The sequence below is a fragment of the Mustela erminea genome, chromosome X, assembly GCF_009829155.1.
Source record: "Mustela erminea isolate mMusErm1 chromosome X, mMusErm1.Pri, whole genome shotgun sequence".
In the NCBI taxonomy this organism is placed as follows: Eukaryota; Metazoa; Chordata; class Mammalia; order Carnivora; family Mustelidae; genus Mustela; species Mustela erminea.
The window spans coordinates 31,637,220-31,660,752 of NC_045635.1; the positions used below are offsets into that span (position 1 = coordinate 31,637,220).

At 35.0% G+C, this 23,533-nt stretch overlaps 1 protein-coding gene and 1 non-coding gene across 5 annotated transcripts in view; one reads left to right on the forward strand and one right to left on the reverse strand.

Moving 5' to 3' along the window:
• The window catches only part of CFAP47 (cilia and flagella associated protein 47), a 521,025-nt gene that overhangs the window by 91,769 nt on the left and 405,723 nt on the right, over positions 1-23,533 (forward strand). For all 4 annotated transcript variants that reach the window (XM_032330937.1, XM_032330938.1, XM_032330939.1 and 1 more), the window contains exon 22: positions 13,322-13,463. In XM_032330937.1, coding sequence (XP_032186828.1) covers positions 13,322-13,463 — 142 coding nt within the window. The remainder of the gene's footprint in view (positions 1-13,321; positions 13,464-23,533) is intronic.
• Positions 10,104-10,210, reverse strand: LOC116583795. Its single transcript, XR_004282903.1, has one exon. It is a non-coding gene; the product is annotated as a U6 spliceosomal RNA (small nuclear RNA).

Sequence of the window (23,533 nt, forward strand, 5' to 3'; positions counted from 1 at the left end):
CCATATTCATAGGAAGAAATTTGCAGTCACAATTACTTTCTGCTGGGATTAAGTTTATTTGGGGGATAATTTCTAGATGCTTAACTAATTATATATACAAGGGTAAATACAGAAGCAAATAAAATAAAAACCTATAATACAGTGGAAAAGAAGAAAAGAAATTGATACTTGTCAGGAATTCATAGAATATCAGGAAATGTTATCTTGACTTAAATATATATCTGTAGAAGACAATTAAAACATTAAGGCCACGTCATTGGAAGTGGCATGATTATATTATTTGATACAAAATATCTGTCATCCCAATTGTTAATTATGAGTAGTATTTCTTTGTCAGGTCAAATTATGGGCAGACTTTCAAAATACTTTTTGCATATATTCCTCTTTATCAAATTTATAGCTTCCAGAACAAAAGAAGGGTTTCTCTTGTTTCTCATTCTTCAGTTCTTTATTAGTATTGCCTGTTAGATTTCATGAGTTTCCTTTGACCTATGGTCCACTTTGGATGGAACCCATTGGATGTTGGTTTCATTCCGTATTGTTAATTCTGAAATGACGTGGTATTCTTTTTGTACTTATTTTTTCTCTCCTGGGAACTTTCTATTTTGCTGAAATCATTTCTCTGGCTTCCCTTCAGAAATTTCTCTGTCCTTCCCTAAGGACAATGGGTCTCCCCTACTTTCCCTCCCTCCTTTTGTCTATATCTTAATAGTTTTCTTTAATAGTTCTTTGAGGCAAGTTTCCCTGGTTCTATTTTTATTGATATATAATTGACAGATAATGTTTATTAGTTTCAGGTGTACGACATAATGATTTGATATGTGTATATATAAAGAAATGATTGCCACCGATAGGTTTAGTTAACATGTATCACCACATATAATTACAGGTTTTTTCTTATGATGAGAACGTTTAAGATCTACGATCTTAGGAACTTTCAAGTATAACAATACGGTATTATTAAGTGTAGTCACCATGCTGTACATTATATCCCCAGGACTTATAACTGGAAGTTTGTATTTTTGGTGGTCAAATCTTCTGTTTTGTCTTGAGAAATTTTATCAGAATGATCTAATTTGTTGGCATACAGTTGTTCATGGTGTTCTCTTATTTTTATTTCTGTACAATAGGTAATAATGTTTCTTCTTTCATTTCTGACTTTATTTTAAAATTGAGTCATCTCTCTTTTCATCTTGGTCAGCCTATCTAACAGTTTTGTTGATATTTTCAAGATTCAATTATTGATGTAGTTGATTTTCTGTAGTGTTTTTGGTTCTTTATTTCATATATTTCTACTTTATCCTTTACTGTCTACCAACTCTGCCTACTTTGAGTTTCCTTTCCTTGCTTATTGCTTATTTCTTGGTTTTTTTTTTTTTTTTTTGAAGGTGGAAGGTTAGGGTTTTGAGTTGGGAATCTTATTTTTTTTATATAGGTTTTAAAGCTATACATTTCCCTCTTAGCATTGTTTTACCCATCTTTCAAAAGTTTTGCTCTATTTTGTTTTTATTTCAGTTCATCAAAGTACAATTTCTTACATAAGTTTTTTTCTTTGATCCATTGGTTATTTAGGATGTGGTGTTTAACTTCCACATCTTCGTGAATTTACAAATTTCGTTCTGTTATTGACTTCTAGTATTATCCCATTGTGACTGGAGACTATACGTTGTATTATTTAAATAAGTTTAAATTTATTGAGGCTCATTTTATATTGCAGTCCATATAGATTATTTAGTATTTAGCTATGTTGAGGTAATTCTAAAACCACTAAGAGAGTTGAAAATGATTGCATCTGAATTTGTGTATATGTGTTTTTGTATGTATGTGTGTGTGTATGTGTGCAAGTATATGATGGTTGAGGGAATAGAATGCTAATTTTCAAAATAAGCTATGTGGGATTTTTTTTTATTTTTTCAAAACTGTACTCTTATAATTTTGATAAATACAATAAAAAGAAAATAATCCTTTTGTGACAGGTTAATATCTTGAAGCATTATGCCTTTCTCTTACTCAATGCCTGAATTTTGTATATGTGCAGAAGTATGCAAACACACACACACACACACACACACACACACACACACACACTCTTTGATAGGAAAGTAAGGGAAAGAAGAGAAAGAAACTAATAAGTTTGTGTAGTAATTTAGTATATATGTTTTTAAGTATGTTGAGATCAGTTTATATGTTTTCTTATTAAGTCTATGTTGTGACTTATATTCTTATATAGTGGAAATATATAACTGTGCTTTTAATGCCATCATTCATCCACAAAAGCATTTTAGCCTGGGGGTCACTAAAAATTAGAGAAAGTATGTAATCCAGTTTAAGTTTGTTACATGACTTTTTGGGAGGATTCATATGCAATTTGGTATTTTCATTTTTTGAGTTCGATTTACTGTTTAACATTGTCAACAATTAAAAATATATTAACCTATTTTTTAATGTTTAGATTGTGGCTCTCCTAGGTTTCTAAGAATTTGTTACAAAATTAAATTATATGTATTTAGTTCTCTGCAGTGTCACACATTCCTTAAGGTTTTGAATCATTCTGCATTTACTGGGTATTTTAAAGGGAGATTTACCTAGAATATCAAAATGTAATTCAGTCCAACAAGAGATGAACATAAAAAAAACAAAACCAGAAAACACTGCAGAGACAGTGTACCCCTGAGATTTTGTTCTATAAATTTGTGCCAGCAAGGCAGATGGATTAGCTGATTTCTAGTCATTTCACATATCCTCCACTCTGTTTATAGCTAGCTGTAAGTTATCTTTCTGTGTGTGTGTCTGTGTGTGTGTGTGTGTGGTGTGTGTGTGTGTGTAGATGTAAATAGTTAGTGGGTGCTCTCTTAGTTGACCTGTGTAGAAGGCAAATGTAAAATCATAAAGGGCTGGATTTCTTTCTAGTTGTAACCCTTCCTGTCCTATACTGCACTGGGTTTGCCTACAATTAAAAGTGATAGGCAATTACATGGTGGGCAATTATAGTTGTGTTTGGCATCCTTGACTGGAATGGTTTGTTTACATTGTCATTCAAGCCTTTCTTGTCCTTCTGGTCCACTCACTTGTCTTTTCAGCCAGTGTATAGAGTTGTGCTTCCTGATAGGGTAGCCAGTAGCCACGTGTGGGTATTTAAATTAAGCTTTAAAGTTAAATAAAATTAAAAAAAAATTTCCTTAGTCAAAATAGCCACATTTCAAGTTCTCAAGATCCATGCATGGCTTTTGGACAGTGCAGAACAGTTCATCATCACAGAAGGTTGTATTTGACATTTTTTCCTGCTGCTATGGCCCACGTTCCACTCTGTGGCACAGGCCAGTCAGTCTACAGTGGCTTGGTTGCTCTGAAGCTCTTATCAGTCCTGTTCTATAACTGCCCTAAAGCTCTTGAAAATGAGGGAGAATAGTCAAATTTTTTAACTTCTTACTTTTTTTCTACCAACTTTTGTCCTTCAAAGATATGTGACCTTCGCATTGCATAAATGCTTCTCAGGGGTTATGCTGGATTTACAACCATTCTTACAGGAAGGCAGGATGATCCTTCAAAGATTAAAAGAGAGGACATTTGAATGACACCTGCCGCATAAACATTTTTATCTCCCAGCACTGCCTAAGGGGACTGAAGTCTTCATCAGAATATCATTTTTCAGTTTGAGGTATTCCTCTGTTTGAATGACGACAACTAGGAAAGCACTTAAAGTGGCACACTTCACAAACTTTCCAAGATTTTCTCCTTCATGAGATAGCTCAGTGGTTTCACAGTGATAGCCCTCATTTCCTTTTCTCTCTCTGTATCACTGAGTTTCTGTGTAAGAGAGAAATCTTGTATCTTTCAGTTCCGTTGCGAGGATTAGATGTGGGTGGAGAAATCATGGAAGCTCTGAATTTTGTTTTCTGTGTAATTACAGGACAACCTCAGGTATAAACTCATTTTATATACATTGTCTGTGAAGATGTGATTTATGAGAAAGCAAGTCCAGTATAATTTCCCACATACACGCAATTGGCAGTTAAAGAAGGCAGGGGGAATGACTCTCAGATCTGTGGATACAACACATAGTGTTTTAGGAAATAGCTGTTTTGAGAGGGAAAAAGGTCCCATACTTAAAACGAAAGAGACAGTTAAGGCCTGAGATCAGTACACTGAATTATTTGACAATTACGAACATCATCATCATTTATGACATCAGATATTCTTGAGTGAAGCTGACAGTCATGCTCTGTGTTAAACCTCTCCTACCATTCCCGTCTTCTGCTTTTCTCTTCCCTGACTTTGAGCTCCAGCGCTAGACCCAGTGACAGTCAAGACTCAGTACTCAGTGACTGTCAGGATTTTAATCCATCATGATCACACTGAACCTCAGTCATTCCTCAAAGTGAGCGCTCTGTGAATAGATTCTCCAGCTAATAGCTCTGAGGTCACTCATACTTGGCTTTCTTTCCTTTCCTATCTGCTCTCTAGGATCCTTATATTTACATAAGTCTTCAGTGTTTTTTAGGGCTTCCTATCCCTTCATGGTGTCTTCTTATTATGAACATGGTTCTCTTGAGGGCAATGTTCCTTATATAGCCTTTCCTTTGGATCTGGATGTGGCTCTAGAGGTGATGCTTTCTGGAAGCCTTACTCCCTGGGTGGGTTTTTCTAGATGGTCTTTTTCTGCTAAAAATGGCTGCTGCTTTGAACTTCATATAATGAGTTTACTATATCCCTTATGCAGGATAGTAATCTCTGGACATTGCTACTAGCCAGTCTCTTCGTATATTCTATACTCTACTCCTCTAATTTTCTGAGTGATTTCAGTATTCATGTAGAGGTCCATCCAGAATCCTGGCTTCCCATTTCCTTGTCTTCACATTTCCAATGATCTCCTTCTCCATTCCTCTCAGCTTCTTCCATTGGGAATCGATCTCTATCCATCCCAATCAGATGAGGATGACAGTTTGGGACACATGCTTTTTGATACTATTTGACTTTGAAATATATATTTGTATTATATCAACAAAATCTAAAACTTAAAGAATAGGATAGTAACCTAAAAATAATATAAATACTGTTAAAATATATGATAGAAAATACTAATTTATATTAATACTCAATATAAGAATAAAAAGATAAACCAGAATAGGAAAAAAAGAAATGGGATAAAATATAACTAGTTGCTGAAGATTAATAATGATAAATACTAGGGGAAATAAGATCAAGCAAAATTGTTTTAAGGACTGACATAGGAAAGCAGGTAGTGTTTATACATGAAATATATCTTTATTTAATTCCTTGACATCTGTATTGGAGTCATTGCAGAAATGAAATATCCTGGGAATGAGTTGCTTGCTCTGATTTGTCAAAATAAAGAAACATTCATGAAAATAAAACATGCTATAGTATTTTTTGCTTATATAATTCTGTTACGAGAATAGTCTATTTATACAAGATTTTAATGACAAGAGATAGAATTGTCAGTGGTATGGCCAGTGCCTCAGTCTGTTCAGGTTCTATAACAAAATACCACAGACTGAGTAGTTTGTAAACAATACAAATTTATTTATCACAGTTCTGAAGGCTGGAAGTCCAGGATCATGGCACCGGCATGGTAGAGCCTGGGTCCTCTTCTGGGCTTTGGACTTCTTAATGTGTCCTCATGTGGTGGAAGGGGTTAGGGATTTCTGTGGACTCTCTTATAAGGCACTAATCCCAATCATGAGGGTTTTACCCTCCTGGGCTAAGCACCTCCCAAAGACCTTACCTTCTAATATTATCATCTTTGGGGGTTAAGATTTCAACATGAATTTTGAGGGGACGCTTTCAGACTGCAGCAGCCAACTAATGTTAAATAAAAACAAAGAGAAACACCCGCGTGGCTCAGTTAAGTGCCTGCCTTCAGCTCAAGTCATGATCCCAGGGTCCTGGGATCAAGTCCCACGACCCTGCTTCTCCCTCTCCCCACCCGGTTCCTTTTTTCTCTCTCTTTCTGTGTCAGATAAACAAACAAACAAAAAACCAAAAAGAAAACCTAAGTGTTTTGCCCAGTAGAGTGATATGCATGGCTGGAACTCTAAGTATAGCCTTTTTATTATTAACTATACATTTTACTTAAAATTTTCAGATTGTCTCATAAGCATGGGCTTTAGGAGTATAGCCAACCACCAGGTATATGTACCTCTGAAACCATCATTGCTTGTTGTCATGATCTTGGAAACTTAGAAACTTAGAAACTACCAATGATTGGTATCATTGATACCAATGATATCAGTGGTATCATTGTTATTCCCTTTCCTACATTTAAAACATTTGCCATTCTTTCCCATATATTCTGCCTTTCCACCTCCCAAAACATACAAGAAACCATAGAGCTATAGTTGCTGCAGAATCAATATTGTAAAAATTTTTGAAGCATAAAAACATAAATAATGTTAGATTTTAATAAAAAAATCAATATATGGTTAATAAATGGGACTTGAGAAAAAATGAATTTTGATCATTTTCATATTTTATAATTTAATTTAAAATGCATTAATAGTTTTCCCATGTGTAAATATTTTAGTGTTGACATTACTTCAGTTGTATTTTCAGTTCTTGTCTACATTAATTTTATTTTTTATAATTTTAAATTTTCTAATAAGTTATATAATTTATAAAATCTACAATTTGTTTTCCAAAGTTGATATTTGGAGCTGCAGCCACTTCTGAATCCTACACACACATCCTTACCCTGGTTCTTTAGTTTTTAACTAATGAGCTCACAGGGAAGAAATTACTAGTCAGAATTTAAAGGTTTAAGCCATTTAAATTTTCTGGTAAGCTGTTCATCAGAGACATCCATCTAAAAGACGAAGAATGTTAGGTAGGAAGAATAGTTAAGCTTTTTAATCTCAATAAACAGAATAGTCTCATGTAAGAAACAATACAGTCTCTCAGTCATTTTGCACAGACAGTTATTTTTACTTCTCTAGAAACTTGAGATCATCAGATGACAGGGGTCTGGGGAAATTCCTAGAAACCTTTGATTTAATTTATTTTTTTAAAGATTTTATGTATTTATTTGGCAGAGGGAGAGAGATCACAAGTAGGCAGAACACTAGGCAGGGTGTGTGTGTGTGTGGGTGGGGGCGGGAAGCAGTCTCCCTGCTAGGCAGAGAGCCCCATGCAGGGCTTGATCCCAGGACCCTGAGATCATGACCTGGGCTGAAGGCAGAGGCTTAACCCACTGAGCCACCGAGGCGCCCCAACTTTCTCCTTTATTTTTAAGAAATAATTTATTGACAGGAAATTTATATAACATGAAATGAACCATTTTAAAAGTAAACAGTTCAGTGGCATTTAGTGCCTTTACAATATGGTGTAACTGTTCCCTCTGTCCCATTTCAAAACATTTCAATCACTGCAAAGCAGTACCCTTTAAAGCAGTTTCTCCTCACCTCTGTTTCCATGAACCACTGGCAGCCACCAATCCGCATTCAGTCTCTATGAATCTGTCTCTTCTGGATTATTTCATATAAAAGGAATTATACAGTATGTGACCATTTGTGTCTGTGTTCTTGCACTTAGCATAGTGTTTTGAGTTTTCATTTTTATGTGGTAGAAAACATGTAACATAAAATTTGCCATCTTAAGACCATTTTAAGTGTTAAATTGTATTCACGTTGTTGTGAAACAGATTTCCAGAACTTTTTTATTTTACAGATCTGAAACTCTATTCCCATTGAAAAATACTACCCTTTTCCCCTCTCCCTCGAAATCTGGGCAACAACCATTCTACTTTGTGTTTCTATAAATTTGACTACTGTAGATACCTCATGTAAATGGAATTATATAGTATTTGTCTTTTGGTGACTGGATTATTTCTCTTAAAATAATGTCCTCAGAGATCGTTCATGTTGTAGCATGTGATAGGATTTCCTTTATTTTATTTATTTATTTATTTATTTATTAAAAGATTTTATTTATTTATTTGACAGAGAGAAATCACAAGTAGACAGAGAGGCAGGCAGAGAGAGAGAGAGAGAGAGAGAGAGGGAAGCAGGCTCCCTGCTGAGCAGAGAGCACGATGCGGGACTCTATCCCAGGACCCTGAGATCATGACCTGAGCCGAAGGCAGCGGCTTAACCCACTGAGCCACCCAGGCGCCCAGGATTTCCTTTATTTTTAAGCCTAAATAATATTTATGTCAGATTTTGTTTATCCATTCATCTGTCTCAGTTATTTTGAATAGTGCTATTACGGAGATAAATATACAAATATCTCTTCAAGACCCTGCTTTCAGATCGTTTGATTGCTGAATTAAATGGTAGTTCTATTTTTAATTTCTTGAGGAACCTCCATACCCTTTACATATTGCTAGCACCATTTTACTGTCCCACCAATACTGTACAAGGTTTCCAATTTCTCCACATTCACACCAACACTTATTATTTTCTGAATTTTTGGTCACAGCCATGATAATGGATGTGAGGTGATATCTTACTGTGATTTTGATTTGCATTCCTCTGATGATTAGTGTTGTCGAGTATCTTTTCATTTGCTTGTTGAATATCCATCCGTATATCCTCTTTGGGGAAATATCCACTTAAATCCTTTGCCTTTTTTAAAATTGAGTTAAGACTTTTGTTGCTGTTGAGCTGTAGTTCTTAGTATATTTTGGTTATTAATCCCTTATCAAATACATGGTTTGCAAACATTTTCTCTCATTTCATAAGTTGCCTTTCTGCTTTGTTGATATTTTACTTTCATGAACAGATATTTTTGGGTTTGATGTAATCCCATTTGCCATTATCACACTGGTTCAATAGCTAGCTTTATAATAAGTTTCAAAATTGAGAAATATGAGTTCTTTTACCCTTTTTCTTTTTTTCAGATTGTTTTGTCTATTTGGAGCTTTACTGTTACTTATGAATTTAATGGCTGGCCTACCCATTTTTTCAAAAATGGCCATTGGATTTCTGATAGGGATTGCCATGAGTTATAGATTGTTTGGTGTAGTACTGACATCTGAACAGTACTAAGCCTTCCAATCAGTGAACATTGGATGTCTTTCCATTTATGTAGAACTTTAATTTTGTTCAACAATGTGTTGTAGTTTTCATTGTACAAGTTTGTCACAACTTGCACACATTTATTTGTAGGAATTTTATTCTTTTGGATCTTACTATTGTTTAAAATTTATTTATTTATTTATTTTAGAGAGTGAAAGTGAGCAAATACCTATGAGCTGTGGGAGGGGCAGAGGGAGGAGAGAAGCAGACACCTCTTTGAGTGTGGAGCCCAACATGGGGCTTGATCTTACCACGTGAGATGAAATCAAGAGTTGGATGCTTGACTGAGCCACCCAGGGACCCCTTGAATATTTATTTATTTATTTAATTTTTTTGGACAGAGAGATCATAAGTAGGCAGAGAGGCAAGTAGAGAGGAGGAAGCAGGCTTCCGCTGAACAGAGAGCCTGATGTGGGCCTTGATCCCAGGACCCTGAGATCATAACCTGAGCCGAAGGCAGAGGCTTAACCCACTGAGCCACCCATGCGCCCCTTGAATTTTATTTTAAATGAAACTGTTTGCTTATTTTATTTTTCAGATTTCATTGCTACTGTGTAGAAACATTTGATTTTGTTTGTCGACCTTGTACATTGCAATTTTCCTGAATTCATTTATCAAGTCTAGCATTTTCTTTGTGGATTCTTTGTGGTTTTCTCTATACAGGATCATTTCATCTGCAAGTACATATAGTCTTACTGCTTTCTTTCCAATCTGAATGCCTTGTATCCCACCCTCTTTTTTTTTTTGTCCCGTTTGCTCTGACTAGAACTTTTAGTACATTATTCAATGACATTGGCAAAAAGAGGACATCCTTATATTGTTCCTGATCTCAGGTGGAAGGCTTTCAGTATTTTACCCCAAAACAGGGTGTTAACTGTGGGTTTTTCAAAGTGTTCCTTAGTGTATTCAGGAAGTTCTCTTCTGTTCTTAGTATTCTGAGTGCTTTTATTATGAAAGGATGTATTATTTTGTCAAAATTTTTTTCTGTATCAATTGGCATTACCATTTTTCTTCCTTCAATTAATGTGGAGTATTTTATTTATACACACACACACACGTACACATACAGTTTTAAATATGGAACACTTCATAAATTTTTGTGTTATCCTTGCACAAGGGTCACTCTAATCCTCTCTGAACCATTCCAACTCCATTGTATGTGCTGCTGAAGCAAGTACATTTATTGATTGATTTTTATATGTTGAACTACTTTGGGGTAAACCCCACTTTGTCATGGTATATAATGCTTTTGTAATATGCTGATAGATTTAGTTTGCTAGTATTTTCTTAAGGATTAGATTGTCTACATTCATGAGGGATATTGATCTATAATTTTATTTTTTTTTAAAAGATTTTATTTAAAAAAAAAAAATAAAATTACTATTTATTTATTTGTCAGATAAGAGAGAGAGAGAGCACAAGCAGGTAGAGTGGCAGGCAGAGGCAGAGAGAGAAGCAGGCTCCCTGCTGAGCAAGGAGCCCAATGTGAGACTCGATCCCAGGACCCTGAGATCATGACCTGAGCCAAAGGCAGCAGTTTAACCAACTGAGCCCTCAGGTGTCCCTGTAATTTTTTTTTTCTTGTAGTGTCTTCATGTCTTTGATATCACAATAATGTTGACCTTATAGAATAAGTGAGGAAGTTTTCTCCTATTTTCTATTTTTGGAAGAATTTGAGAAGTATTGGTGTTAATTCTTTAAATATATGTTAGGATTCACCAGTGGCACCATCTGGTCCTAAATTTCTCTTTTGGTGGGTCTTATTGATTCCTTATCCACTTCTATGGGTCTGTTCGTAATTTCTATTTCTTCTTGGGTCAATGTTGATAATTTATGTTTTTCTATGACTGTCAATTTCATCTGGATTATAGACTTTTGATACAAATTCTTGATAAAATTCTCTTGAATCCTTCTCTTCTTTTTGTATGGTTGATAGTAATATCCACATTCATTTTTTTTTAATTTTAGTTATTCATGTCTCAATTTTTGTTCCTTTTACTGTCTGGCTTAAAGTTTTATACTTTTTTTTAAAAGATTTTATTTATTTATTTGACAGTCAGAGATCACAAGTAGGCAGAGAGGCAGGCAGCAGGGGTGGGAGGAAGCAGGCTTGCCACTGAGCAGAGAGCCCAATGCAGGGCTTGATCCCAGGACCTTGAGCTCATGAGCTGAGCCGAAGGCAGAGGCTTAACCCACTGAGCCACCCAGGTGCCCCAGTTTTATATTTTGTATAGAAAATCTTCAAAGAACCAACTTTTACTTTCATTGATTTTTATTATTTCTATCTCTTTGTTGATATTCTCATTTTTTCCTGTATCATTTTCTTATTTTTCTATTGTTTAGCTCTATGAACAACTTTTTTTTTTTTAAGATTTTATTTATTTATTTTGACAGAGAGAGATCACAAGTAGGCAGAGAGGCAGGCAGAGAGAGAGGGGGAAGTAGGCTCTTCGCTGAGCAGAGAGCCCAATGTGGGGCTTGATCTCAGGACCCCGAGATCATGACCTGAGCCAAAGGCAGAGGCTTAGGCCCACTGAACCACCCAGGTTCCCCTGTATGAACAACTTTTTAAAAAGATTTTATTTATTTATTTGAGACAGAGAGAGCACAAATGAGCATGAGTCGGGGGGAGGGGCAGAGGTAGAGGGCAAAACATACTCCCTGCTGAGCTTAGTACCAGGACCCCAGGATCATGACCTGATCTGAAGGCAGATGCTTAACCGACTTAGCCACCCAAGTCCCTCATCTGTGAGCAGATTTAAGACAGTGGATTTAAAGTCTTTCTCTAGTAAGTCCAATGCCTGGACTTACTCTTTGATCGTTTCTGTTATTTAGTTTTTCCTTTGACTGGGTCATGCTTTCATATTTCTTGGTATACATTGTGGGGTTTTTTGTTGTTGTTGTTAATAAGTGGTTATTTGAATATTATAATGTGGTAACTCTAGAAATCAGATTTTATCTGTTCTTGATTGTTGAAGGCTGCAGTCATCCATTTGTTTAGTGACTTTTCCAAATAAGTTTTTACAAAGAATATTCCTTTTGTGTTTTTAACTTTGATAAAGTATAATTTAATCACTTTTTATTTTGTAGATGATTCGTTTTGTATTGTATTTTAGAAATCTTGCCTCACCAACGATTACGATTTTTCTTCTGAATGGTTTATAGTTTTAGGTTTTGTATTTAGGTCTTTGGTCTATTTTGAATCAATAAGAACTATTCTTTTTATTTTTTTAAGATTTTATTTATTTATTTGACAGACAAAGATCACAAGTAGGCATAGAGGCAGGCAGAGAGAGAGGGGGAAGCAGCCTTCCCGCAGAGCAGAGAGCCTGATGCGGGGCTCGATCCCAGGACCCTGGGAATCATGACCTGAGCCAAAGTCAGAGGCTTTGACGCACTGAGCCACCCAGGCGCCCCCAATAAGAACTATTCTTAAAATTAATTTTTATTTTTAAGAATTATTTTTAGACTTATGAAAAATAAACCAGGTCTTATTTCAAAAAAAGAAAAACAACTTTCAACATCACAAGATAATTTTCTTTTTGAAAATGCCTTTTTTTAAAACTGCTGTTTTGCCAAATCCATAATATCTCATTAGATCTCCAGGACTTATTCATCTTGAATAACTGAAACTTTGTACCCCTTGAGCAACATCTCCCCATATCTCACTCTCTCTAACCCCTAGTAACCACCCTTCTGTTTTCTGCTTCTATGAGTTTGACTGTTTTAGGTTCCACATATAAGTGAGATCATGTATTATTTGTCTTTCTGTGTCTGGTTTACTTCACTAATCGTAATGTCTTGCAGGTTCATCTGCATTTTTACAAATGGCTGAATTTCCTTCTATTTTTAAAGTTGAAAAATATTCCATTATATGTATATACCACATTTTCTTTATCCACTACCCCTTGGTTATTTCCATGTCTTGACTGTGTGAATAGTGCTGTAGTGATATAGGAGTGTAGGTTAAGTCTTTGAGATCCTTATTTCATTTCCTTTGGGTAAATACCCAGAGGTAAAATTGCTGTGTAATTTAGTAGTTCTGGTAACAATACTGTACTTCATCCCTGAAATTTATTAAGAGGGTGAATCCTATGTGTTCTCACAACAAGGTACAGGATAACTATGTGAAATGGATGGATATGTTAATTAGCCTGATTGTGGTGTTACTTAATTATGATATGTATATCAAATCTTCAAGTTGTACACTTTACATACAATTACAATAGTGTCACAAATTTCTTATAGCAAAAATAATCACAAGTGTAATGTATTTTTTTGTCTGTCAGGTGGCAACATATGACTTCAGCATTCAAGTTCAGATTAATTTCTTCAAGGCTTCAGAACTTTACACTCAATATCGTTTGTCAAATTCTCCTATGATTCCAAAGACAACACCACTTATTCGACCGTGTTATGTTCAAGCTACTGGTATGTAATGTGAAACATTCACTTGGTGTGTTCATATCAAACATTTACACTAAAACAGCTAAAAGTTTAAAAATTCAGAATATGATATTTACTTTTTAAAAATAGAAATATTAGAAAGTAAACTATAGTATGATTTCTATGTGTGTGACTTAAATTGTGCCTGTGAGAATGAATTTTGAGAAATAGTGTAACCAAACCAATGTGAAGTTCACTCCTTACTGAGTTACAGAAACCGCACCAGGTGATGTTGTCACACAAAGACAACTTTATTGAGGAGATCATGGGCAGTGGCTTCTAAAGCTGTGACTCCCTGACATCAGGTGAAGGGTTACCTTTTGTTTATGGTTAGATGAATATTTATTTATTTATATTTTTAATTTTTAATTAATTAATTTTTTGGAGAGAAAGAACGTGAGCAGTGGGGGCGGGACAGAGAGAAACTATTAAGCAGATTCCAAGCTCAGCATGGAGCCCCATGCAGGGCTGGATCTCACTACCCTGAGTTCATGACCCAAGTCGAAATCAAGAGTCAGTCGCTTAACTAAGTCACCCAGCTGGATCTAGGATGAATATTTAGCTAGGGAAACCTCCTTATCTTATGTAGAGGTGGCTGTAATGTCACACATGACCCTTAAGAAAACTAGGTTGTCTCTACATTTATGTTATGTAAATGAGGTTGAGGCCCCTCCTTGGCTAGAGATTTTAGTATTATAATGAGGCAAAGGTAATGATAGATTATTCCAAAGCTCAATCCATCGTCTGTGCAGATATGAATTGGAAGTTTAGCTCAAAAGTTCTGGGTAGGGTTGCCTGAGTTGCTCAGTGGATTAAGCCTCTGCCTTCGGCTCAGGTCATGATCTCAGGGTCCTGGGATCAAGTCCTGCATCGGGCTCTCTGCTAGGCAGGGAGCCTGCTTCCTCCCCTCTCTCTCTCTACTTGTGATCTCTCTCTGTCAAATAAATAAAAAAATCTTAAAAAAAAAAGTTCTGGGTAGTCTGGGGTGGGTGGGAGGTCTTGTCAGGGCAGTTGCTGCACCTATAGGGTGGTTTCCAGTGTCATTTGCCCGAGTTAAGAGGTAAGGTGGGAAGAAGAGCTTAAGCAAAAATGTAAGACACATGTTAGTGAGTTCAAGCAGGTGGGTAGTAAAGGTCAGGTCTTGGGGTCTAGCTGGTGACAACAGTGTGGACATAATCTCAGATCAGTGACACTTGTTTTAAAAAATTGGTTATAACTAAAAACAAAGGTCAGTTTAGTTATTTATTGTATTTATAGTTTTAAATGATTAAATCCAAATATAAGTTGTTAAAATAAAAGATGTTTGATTTATAATGAAATGATGTAAATTTTATTTAAGAAAGTTTTCCCCCAAAAGGAATGGGTTATTAAAGGACTAAGCTCATGTAAAGAAAGTTAAGTAAAACCAAATAAACAAAAGAAGGGTAAGTATATTAAGTTTTTAAGCATTATTTATTCATTTTCTCCAAATATTCAAATATAAAACCAATTGACTTTGTAAACCCTACTTTTGATAAGCTTTGGTTTTGCATTTTATTATATATGTTTAAGTATTTTTCATAAAAAGTTAAGTCTAGTTTATGCTTTATTGTGCAATATTTTGTTTTTATAATTCTGACATTAAGTTATTAATAATAAAATAGTGCTCAATTGATAATTATCCTTGGCACCTAGTAAGAGAAGCCTCATTAAAGTAGCACACAATATGGAAATTTATTTCTCTCCTGCTTAAAATACAGAACTAAGAATTCTGCAGCTGGTAGGGAGGCTCTATGGTTTTCCCCCTTATTTTAAAATAATCATTTTAAGGAAAAAATTATTGTCTAATTTTGTTTTCTGAATTAGTTAAGTTACTTACATGAAAAATAAAATTTACTTACTTGACAAATAAAAATTAATGCATCATCATTATGGAAAATTAGAAGATGTTAAAAACACAGAAATGTCATCTAGAATGCAAATATGTAGAGCATACTATTATTGATATCTTCGTATCTTACTCTTTTGTTCTATGCCTTTATTAGTTATTTTTTTTAACATAGTTGTGATCTTACTGCCTGTGTTCGGTTGAAATCTCTTCACTTTTAATAGAAACTTTTACTTGGATATTATAGACTCTTAATTATGTAACTTGACAGGGATAACTATTATAGATTATTTTATTCAGTAAGTGTCTTTTATAGATTATTTAAGCATAAGGATTTAGGTTTTTTCTTTTATTTTCTTACTCATATAAATATTGTAGTATTGAACATTTTTGTGTATAATAATTTTTCCCTGTTTAGATTTTCTTAAAAATGAGGTTCCCTGAATTGACTGCATTCCTTCTGAAGTATATACATGTTAGGGATGCCTGGGTGGTTTAGCCATTAAGCATCTGACTCTTGATATTCGTTCAGGTTAGGATCTCAGGGTGGTGAGGTTGGGCTCTGTGCTGGGCGTGGATCCTGCTTAAGATTTTCCTCTCTCTCTCCCTCCCTCCCTCCATCCCTTTGCCTCTTTCCCCCTCCTCCAGTGAGCACACACTCAGGCTTTCTCTCTCTCTTTCAAAAAAAAAATGTATCTACATATTAAAGCTCTTGATACATTTTGCAAAAGAGCTTTTGTAAAGACTTCTGCTGTTTTACTTCTCCTTCAGTATGAACTCTAACCAGCATTGAATTAAAGAAATTGGATATTTTTCTATGTGATTGAAAGTACATCATTTCAATTTCTTTGCTTACTTATGAGGATTAAAATTTTTCTATCTTTGCTAGTAATAATATATTTCATATGTAAATTATCTGCTCATGAATTTTATCTTTATCATTGTGGTGTATTTGTCTGATGTCAATGATTTCCTTATTTATTTATATTAAATTTTTTCATCTTTACTGTGAATTTTTTTAAGATTCGTTGCTTGGCATTAGTTTTATTTGTTATACAGTAAACACTTTATAGTGAAATTTAGCTATTATTTCCTCTATAATTTCTAACATTGTTTTAAAGATTAGACCGTCTTCCCCATGTTAGGATTTGGTATATATGTAATTCTGTTCTTCTTCCTAAATTTTTAATAACTTCATTTTATTTCATTTTATTATTTTATTATCTTTTTAAAGATTTTATTTATTTATTTGACAGAGAGAGACAGAGTGAGAGTGAGCACACAAATAGGCAGAGTGGGAGAGGGAGAAGCAGGCTTCCCTCTGAGCAGGGAGCCCGATGTGGGGCTCAATCCCAGGACCCTGAGCCCAAGGCAGATGTTTAATGACTGAGCTACCCAGGTGCCCCCTTTTTTCTATTTTTAATGGTTTAAAATTCATTCAACATTTTCTATACTTAGTTAATTTGTAATAAAACAATATTGCTGTATTTCTAGAAAGTATTGGAATGTCAAAGCAAACTTCACTTTATTATATAATTTATTGACCCCAAAGTTTACTAATGATTTAAATGATATGGGTATAATCAGGCAGGCATGTAACATTTCTTCATAAAGAAGTTGGCATCTATCAGACACAGCTTCCAAATTGTCCTTTTCTCCCTCCTTAAGATTCCTTTTGCCTTTGAATTAAAATGTAACTTTTGGATGTCATTTAGAAACTTGTTCCCAAAGCAAGCTGTTTTTGTTTGGAGCTTCCCATTTTTGTACTTTCAATAAGTTACGTAAGTAGGAAGCATCTAAGTGAGGAATTTTCATTCTCCTACCAGCAGTGCCTCATAAATCCATAAATTCTAGATACTTTTGAATGGCCATTTGGACAGGTAATATATGTCAGGGTTTGTTTTGTATTGTTTTGTATTGTTTTGTTTTGTTTTGTTTTGAATAGTCCACTGGTGAATTCCACTTTCATGTTTGCAAGGACGCTTGGTCAAGTCCGTTATTCCCTGACCTACCCCCTCAATAGAAGGATGATAGCTCAGTAGGAGGCTCACAAGCTTTCTGTTATCTCTCTTCTCCCAAATTACATGTATATATTTTAAAATTAAAATAGTGCTAATGCAGAATTGGAATCTATTATCTCCTTCTCAGGACTTATCCTGCATCCCAGAGGCAGTAACTTTTTTCATTAATTATCTAATGAAAACACTTACTTAATGACAAGCATCTTCACTCACTTGAAACATTAACTCCTGTTATCCATTTTATAATGTAATTATAGTTTAAATTTCAATTAAAATTTTTATCAGAGATTTGTTATAACAATATATTGTTCATTATTAAGCCAAGTAGTGTAACTGCATAGTTACTTTATTTATTTTCCTTCAACTTTTTTTTTATTACTGGAGTTATTAATTACTCAATTGTCCTTAGATATTTGACTAAATCCTCCCATGCCACAAAGCTCTCCTTTATATTATGCTTGTCTGGACAATGTTCCACATAGTCTAGTCTGTCACATAATAATGTCATATCTACTTAACGCTCTTGAAGTAATCTTCCTGGAGCACAGCAACCTCCTGCTTCAACATGGACTAGATACTTTCCCTGCAGCAGAACTTTTTTCTAAGATTTCCTATCACTATACTTGTGGATATTTTTTAAAAACTCTTTTCTGTTTTGAATCTCCTGTTTTTTCAATCTCTTGCCTTCCTGTTTCTTGGTTTACTGCATTGTTTAGGTAGATTGTATCTTCCAGGGGCTTCTAAAGAAAGGGCAAAAAGGATCTAATTTTTGAGAATTTCCATGTCTGAAAATATCATTGTTTTTCCTTTCACACTTGAAGGATAATTTGCTTTAGAATAAAATTCTGTTATTTCACACTGATAATTTTAGTGTGACTCTCTTGTTGCTCTCTTGTTGTATGTTCTTGTGGAACTTTTCAATAGAAATTCATGTCCTCCGGTTCTATAAAGTTTTCATAAACTATTTCCTTGAAAAGTTCTTCCCACCATTTTCTATATTTCTTTCTTTAAGGCTTTATTGGTTGTGTTTTGTACATCTTGGATTATGTCATATATTTCAATTATCTTATCTTTTCTCTCCTCTTGTCCTTTCCCTTATTTCTTTGTTGTACTTCTCAGGATATTTTTCTGACTTGATTATGTCTTGAGAAATTATTTTGGCAGTTTTAAACTAATGAGAGTTAACTTTTTTCCGATTGTTTCATTACTTATAGACTTCTGAAAGATAAAAACAACAATTTTTCTCTCTACTTGTATTATGATGATTCCTTTGACATTTTTTTCTGTTGCTACATTGTCTCATTTTTTGCTGAATTATTTCTCCTTCATGTTGATGAGTTCCTTAAATGTTTGTCTATTTTTGCCTGTTCTCTCATGATATTAGTGAATCTCACAATGCTGGCTTCGTTACCAACTATTATATCATTTCCTGACAATCTGGATCCCAGTGAATGTATAAGGAGGTCAAAATGTTAGTCTATAAGACTTTAATCTTGAGCATTTCAGTTTTTTTGGAAAATATTTCTTCAAATTAAAAGGATAATAGGTTAATATATCAACAACAATATGCATGCATATTTGATAACCAGATGAAATGGAGCAATTCCTTGAAAGACAAAATCTGCCAAAACTTACACAATAAGAAATAGTCTGGATAAGCCTCAGTATATTAAAGAAATTGAATCAATAATTGGTAACCTTCAAAAACAGAAGGCACCAGGCCCAGATGGGATCATTGGTGGACTCTATCAAACATTTAGAGAAGGGGCGCCTGGGTGGCTCAGTGGGTTAAAACCTCTGCCTTCGGATCAGGTCATGATCCCAGGTCCTGGGATCTAGCCCTGCATTGGGCTCGCTCCACAGCAAGGAGCCTGCTTCCTTCTCTTTCTCTCTCTCTACCTGCCTCTCTGCCTACTTATGATCTCTGCCTGTCAAATAAATAAAATCTTAAAAAAGAAACATTTAGAGAGGAAGTCATACCAATTATCTATAATCAATTCTCTACAATCTCTTTCAGAAGATAGAAACAGAAAGAATACGTTCTAACTCATCCCAACTCATTTTGAGGGCAATAGTACTCTAATACCAAACCAGACAAAAGCAATAAAAGAATAGAAAATGGCATACCAATATCTCTTCTCAGCATAGATACAGAAGTCCTTAACAAAATATTAGCAAATCAAATCCAACATTGTGTAAAAAGAATTATGTACCATGACCAAGTGAAATTTATCCCATGTGTGCAAGGTTGGTTTACATTCAGAAATCAATGCATTCCATTATATGAACACGACAGAGAAAAATAAAAAGTCACATGGCCATATCAGTAGATTCAGGGGAGATAAAACATTTTATAAAATCTAATACCCATTCATGAAAACAACTTAGTAAATGAGGACTGGAGCAGAACTTTCTCAACTTGATTTAAAAAATGTATACAAATACCCCACAGCTATTATCATTCTTAATGATGAGAAACTCATAGCTTTCTCATTAAAGTCAGAAACCAAGCTAGGATGTCCCTAGCTAATGCAATAGGACACAAAGAGGAATCAACAGATACACAGATTAGGAAAGATGAGTAACTCTGCATTCATTGATGACATGATCATTTATGTAGAAAACCCGAAAGATTTAGTTAAGAAAAACACTTAGGGAAATAATAAGCTAATATAGCAAGGTTGCAGGATACAAACTTAGAGTACAAAAGTCAGTTTTTTTCACATATACAAGCAATGAATAAATGGAATTTGAAATTAAATACAAAATACCATTTATATTATCACCCAACCAAAAGTGGAATACTTAAGTATATTGACAAGTATTGACAAGATCTATTTGGAGGAGGTGGTGAAATGAAAGGGTGCCTAACAGACTTTCTCCTGTCTCCCTGAGCCCTTCCTGAGACCTCAGTGGTGTCTTCTGTGCCATCTTGTTGCCAGCACTGCTGGGTGATGAAACTAAAACAAGATGCATTTTGTCTGGATTGTGGTTAATTCATCTATATATCCCCTCAACCACCTCTCACCAAAATGACTAGTAGAAGGAGGAATACCCAACAGAAGAAAAATTCAGAGACTGTGCCCTCTGTCACATAAGTATTGGATATGGACATAAACAGTATCTCGGAAAGAGAATTCAAAATAACAATTATCCAGGCAATGGCCAGGTTGGAGAAGACCATTATTGGCAACATAGAATCTCTAAGGGCAAAAGTGAGGCTGATCTGGCAGTACTAAAAAATGCTGTCAATGAGATCCGATCTAATCTAAATACTCTTAACAGCTTGGGTAACAGAGGGAGATGATCGAATTAGTGAACTAGAAGACAAACTGATAGAAAAGAAGGATCAGGTGGAGGCCTGGAACAAACAGCTTAGAAGCCATGAAAACAGAATTAGGGAAATAAATGATGCCATGAAATGTTCCAGTGTCAGAATTTTTGGGATCCCTGAGAGGGTGGAGAAAGAGAGAAGACTAGAAGATACAGGTGAACAAATTCTAGATGAAAATTTCCCCAATCTGGAAAATGGAACAAGTGTTTGTTCCCTAGAGGCAGAAAGGACCCCCCCCTGCCAATATCAACAAGTCTAGAAAGACCTCCAGACACTTAATTATGAAATTCACAAATCAGAATTTCAGACAGGTGGTCTTAAGGACAGCTTGGGGGAAGAGATTCTTTACGTACAGAGGAAGGACCATCAGAATAACTTCAGACCTGTCCACAGAAACCTGCAAGGCAGAGAGGACTGGCAAGTCATATTCAGGGCAATAAATGAGAATAACATGCAGCCAAGAATAATTTATCCAGCAAGGCTGTCACTCAGAATGGATGGAAAGATAAAGAGCTTCCAAGACTGGCAAGGTTTTAGTACCAAGTCAGTACTAAAAGAAATATTAAGGGAGGGAGGTTCTATAAAAGAAGAAAGAACCAAAGAGTGACATAGAACAGAAATTTACAGAGACAATTTATAGAAACAAGGACTTCACAGGCAACATCATGTCAATAAAAATGTATTTTTCAAGAATCACTGTTAGTGTGAATAGCTTAAATGCTCCCATAAAATGGCACAGGATTGCAGACTGGATAAAACGACAGGACCCGTCCATATGCTGTCTACAAAAGAAACATTTGGAACCTAAAAATACATGCAGACTGAAAGTGAAGGGATGGAGAAACATCTTTCATGCCGATGGGCCTCAAAAGAAAGCTGGGATAGTGATTTTCATATCAGATAAATTAGATTTTAAGCTAAAGACTGTAGTCAGACATACAGAAGGACACTACCTCATTGAGGTACCACCTTACACCATTTAGAATGGCCAAAATCAACAGGCAGGAAACAAGTGTTGGAGAGGATGTGGAGAAAGGGGAACCCTCTTATACTGTTGGTGGGAATGCAAGTTGGTGCAGCCACTTTGGAAAACAATGTGGAGATTCCTTAAGAAATTAAAAACAGAGCTACCCTATGACCCTGCAATTGCACTACTGGGTATGTACCCCAAAGATACAGATATAGTGAAAAAAAGGGCCATCTCTGCCCCAGTGTTCATAGCAGCAATGGCCAAAATTGCCAAACTGTGGAAAGAACCAACATGCCCTTCAATAAACCAATGGATAAAGAAGATATGATCCATATATGCAATGGAATATTATGCCTCCATCAGAAAGGATGAATTCCCAACTTTTATATCAACATGGATGGGTCTGGAGGAGAGTATGCTGAGTAGAAGTATGTCAAGCAGAGAAAATTAATTATCACATGGTTTCACTTACTTGTGGAGCATAAGGAATAACATGGAGGACGTGAGGAGGAGGAAAGGAAAAGTGAATTGGGGGAAATCAGAGGAGAAGATGAACAATGAGAGACTGTGGACTCTGAGAAACAAACTGAGGGTTTTGGAGGGAAGGGGATGGGGGGTTGGTGAGCTTGGTGGAGGGTATTAAGGGGCCACATATTACATAGAAAACTGGGTGTGGTGCATAAACAATGAGTTTTGGAACACTGAAAAAATAAAATTACTTAAAAAGAATATAGATAAAAAGATATATTTAAGGAAGGATATCAAATGATGAAATTTATCTGGTGAAAGATATCAAAGAAGAATTAAAGGGAGTGGTATTCGATGTTCATGCATAGGAAGTCTCAATATTGTTAAGATGGCACTTCTTCCCAACTTGATCTAGAGATTCAGTGCAATCTCAGTCAGAATCCCAGAATATTATTTTATAGGTGTTGCAAAATTGATTAAAAGTTTATATGGAAAGGGAAAAGACTCACAATAGCCCACACACTACCGAAGGAGAACAACAAAATTGGAGGACTGACACTGTCCAACTTCAAGACTTTCTACAAAAGTGCAATAATCATGAGACTTTGGTATTGGCAGAAATATAGACAAATAGGTAAGTGGAATAGAAAAGAGAGCCCAGAAATAGGCCAACATAAATGTAGTCAACTGATCTTTGACATGTGATTAGAGGCAGTAATGCTCAGAAAAGGTAGTTTTTTTCAAAAAATACTGTTGAACAACTGGATATAACAAGCAAAGATATGAATCTAGATACAGACTTTACACTCCTCACAAAAATGAACTTAAAATGGTTCACAGAACTAAATGTAAAATGCAAAATTAACAAAACTTTTGGGAGATAACAGAAGGTAAAATCTACAGGACTTGAGTTTGGTAATGACATTTTAGATATAATAACAGAGGCAAGATCTGTGAAAGAAGGACTGAGAAACTGCAGTTCATTAAAATTAAAAATTTATGCTCTCCAAAAGACACTGTCAAAAGACCAAAAAGGCAGACCACTTACTGGGAGAAAATATTTGCAAAAGGCAGTTTCTTTTCACTTCTGTGCTTCTGCATTTGTCAGCTCTATTATAAAGATCTTTTTAAACTATGTTTACTTTATTCTGAACTCAATATTTAATGTATTTTATGCTCTTAATATCTCAAGGGTAATTTTTTTATTGTACTTGTAATTAGTTACCATTGAAATACAAAACTGGAATTTTATAGATGTGATAAGCCACGATATTTTATAACAGTTTTAAAGTATGTCTTTGTTTTCTGTCTGGTTACATAAAAATAAAACATAATTTTATTATTTCTTATTTTGTATTGAAAAGTATGGTAATAATTATCTATAAGCTAATATCT